Genomic DNA, 2,500 nt, shown 5'->3' with positions numbered 1-2,500 from the left:
TGTGTGTGTGTGTGTATGTGTGTGTGTGTGTATGTGTGTGTGTGTGTGTGTGTGTGTGTGTGTGTGTGTGTGTGTGTGTGTGTGTAAGAGATGAGAAGAGAAAAGAAATCATAGCAGGGGGCAAGAAGATGAAGTGGAACACTTTCATTTAGGGCGAGAGACAGAGACAGCGTGTGAGCGTGTGCTTGAGTGTGTGAGGTATGTGTGTGTGTGTAACTGTGTTTTGTCCCGTGGTAGGTTTGAGATCCGCAGTGACAGCACCCTGTGTCTGCTGCGTGTGCGTGAGGAGGACGAGGGCACCTACACGTGCGTGACCGAGAACAGCGTCGGCAAGACGGAGGCGTCCGCCATGCTGCAAGTCCATGGTGAGACACACACACACACACACACACACACACACACACACACACACACACACACACACACACACAAATACATACACACACACAGGCACACATCCACTGATGCTGATGGTAGTGACGGTCGCTGGAAGAAGCCCTCTCCTCCTGCAGCATCTGCAGCTTATGCTAAATCTTATGGATTACACCATATGACAGCTGTTCCACACCCAGAGCACTTCAGGACAGACCACACACACACACACACACACACACACACACACACACACACACACACACACACACATATTTTTAACATAATTTAGATTGATTGTGTATCCTGCTGTGTGTGTGTTGACCTTTGACCTTTTTGATATCTATCCTCTAGTCATTCACTCTGCCGCATTTTACAGCAATCTCACACTTCACATGGCTTCACAGAACATCGCTTGCCCTGCCGTGTATGAGTGTGTGTGTGTGTGTGTGTGTGTGTGTGTGTGTGTGTGTGTGCAGTGCACGCATGTTTGTTTTCTTCTGTCTCATTTGGCACCTTTCTGTGTCATTACATTTTTTGCATCTTTTTTTTATCCGTGTGTTTGTGTTTGTGTGTCCTCCCGAGGGAAATGCATCTGAAAACCACTGGACCTGAAACTATAGCCGAAAGAAAATGTTGCATGTGTTAGTGTGTGTGTGTGTGTGTGTGTGTGTGTGTGTGTGTGTGTGTTTGTGTGCACTTGTGCGCGCAAATATTAAGAAGTACTGTTTGTATGCATAAAGTGTTTATCGTGTGTGTTTGTGTATATGTGTGCGTGTGTGTTTAATATTGCCGGCCTTAATCATACCACTTAAAACCATATCTCCCACTGGTGGCACATCCATGATGAACACTGAACAGCAACTAACAACTCCAATGTGCTCTCAGTGCGTCGGGGTTCTGTTCTCCCTGTCGGGACTTATTTTCTGATAATTACCGGCGGACAATACATTATCCCTTACATATATATATATATATATGTTTGGTGGTTGGTTTGGTGTCCTGCTGTTTGTTACATGGCAGGAAAGCAGCAGGTCAGTAATTTACCAGGGACCACTGAAGCTGCTGTGCTGGAAATATGGAGGCAGTTGACTCTGTTGCTCTGTGACACACACACACACACACACACACACACACACACACACACACACACACACACACACACACACACACACACACACACTCATGACACATAATCTCAGTGGAGGGCAGAGAAGGGTGAGGTGTATGGAATGGGTTTGTGACTCCAGCAGATGTTCCGAGCTGTCCCCACTGAGGGATCTTTATCAACCAGAGAAACACACACACATACACACACACACACAACACACACACCCTGTTGGGGATCTGCAGTTAGCCCAGCAGTGTGTGTGTGTGTGTGTGTGTGTGTGTGTGTGTGTGTGTATGTGTGCAGGGGGTTTTCAGCAGTGTGTGTGTGTGTGTGTGTGTGTGTGTGTGTGTGTGCAGGGGGTCTTCAGCAATGAGAGTCTTAATGTGGCAGATTACAGATCAGCTCCACTCACATCTGCTGCTCGGACATTCATCACATCAGAGTCAACACCCAGACCACTCTGATCTGATGCACATCTCACTTTCTCTCTCTCCCTTCCTCTCCCTCTCTATCTCCCCCTCTCTCTATTTCCATCTCTCTCCCTCCCTTTCTCTCTCTCTCTCTCTCTCTCTCTCTCTCCCTCTCACACAAATACACACAGACACACACACAGACACACACACACACACACACATACACACACACACACACACACACACACACACACACACACACACACACACACACACATTGAAGACAATAATAAAATGGCCATATTTCTTGGTGAAGGGCCCTCTGCTGCCCTGGCAGCACAATATGCCTTAAAATATCACAACCTGAGGGACATGACTTAAGTAAACCTAGTGTCAAACAGACACATTGTGCACACAAGCATATGTTCTCACATAAAACGCACGCGACGACGACGACGACGATGCATGCATGCGCGCATGCCACACACACACACACACACACACACACACACACACACACACACACACAGACGCACTCTCTCTCTCACACACACACACACCTATCATTCTAGCATTATTTCTACTACTGTTTATTTTGTGCTCA

General features: G+C 47.2%; 1 protein-coding gene across 1 annotated transcript in view; it reads left to right on the top strand.

Moving 5' to 3' along the window:
* Nucleotides 1-2,500, top strand: part of LOC125309733 (roundabout homolog 3-like) — a 61,038-nt gene that overhangs the window by 26,262 nt on the left and 32,276 nt on the right. Inside the window, 1 exon segment of the mRNA XM_048266819.1 lies at nt 238-365. Within this exon segment, the coding sequence (XP_048122776.1) occupies nt 238-365 (128 nt within the window).

This window comes from Alosa alosa, chromosome 16 (genome assembly GCF_017589495.1).
Source record: "Alosa alosa isolate M-15738 ecotype Scorff River chromosome 16, AALO_Geno_1.1, whole genome shotgun sequence".
Taxonomy (NCBI): Eukaryota; Metazoa; Chordata; class Actinopteri; order Clupeiformes; family Clupeidae; genus Alosa; species Alosa alosa.
Note: the sequence above shows the minus strand (reverse complement) of the source record. Positions and strands in the feature narration are given on the sequence as shown.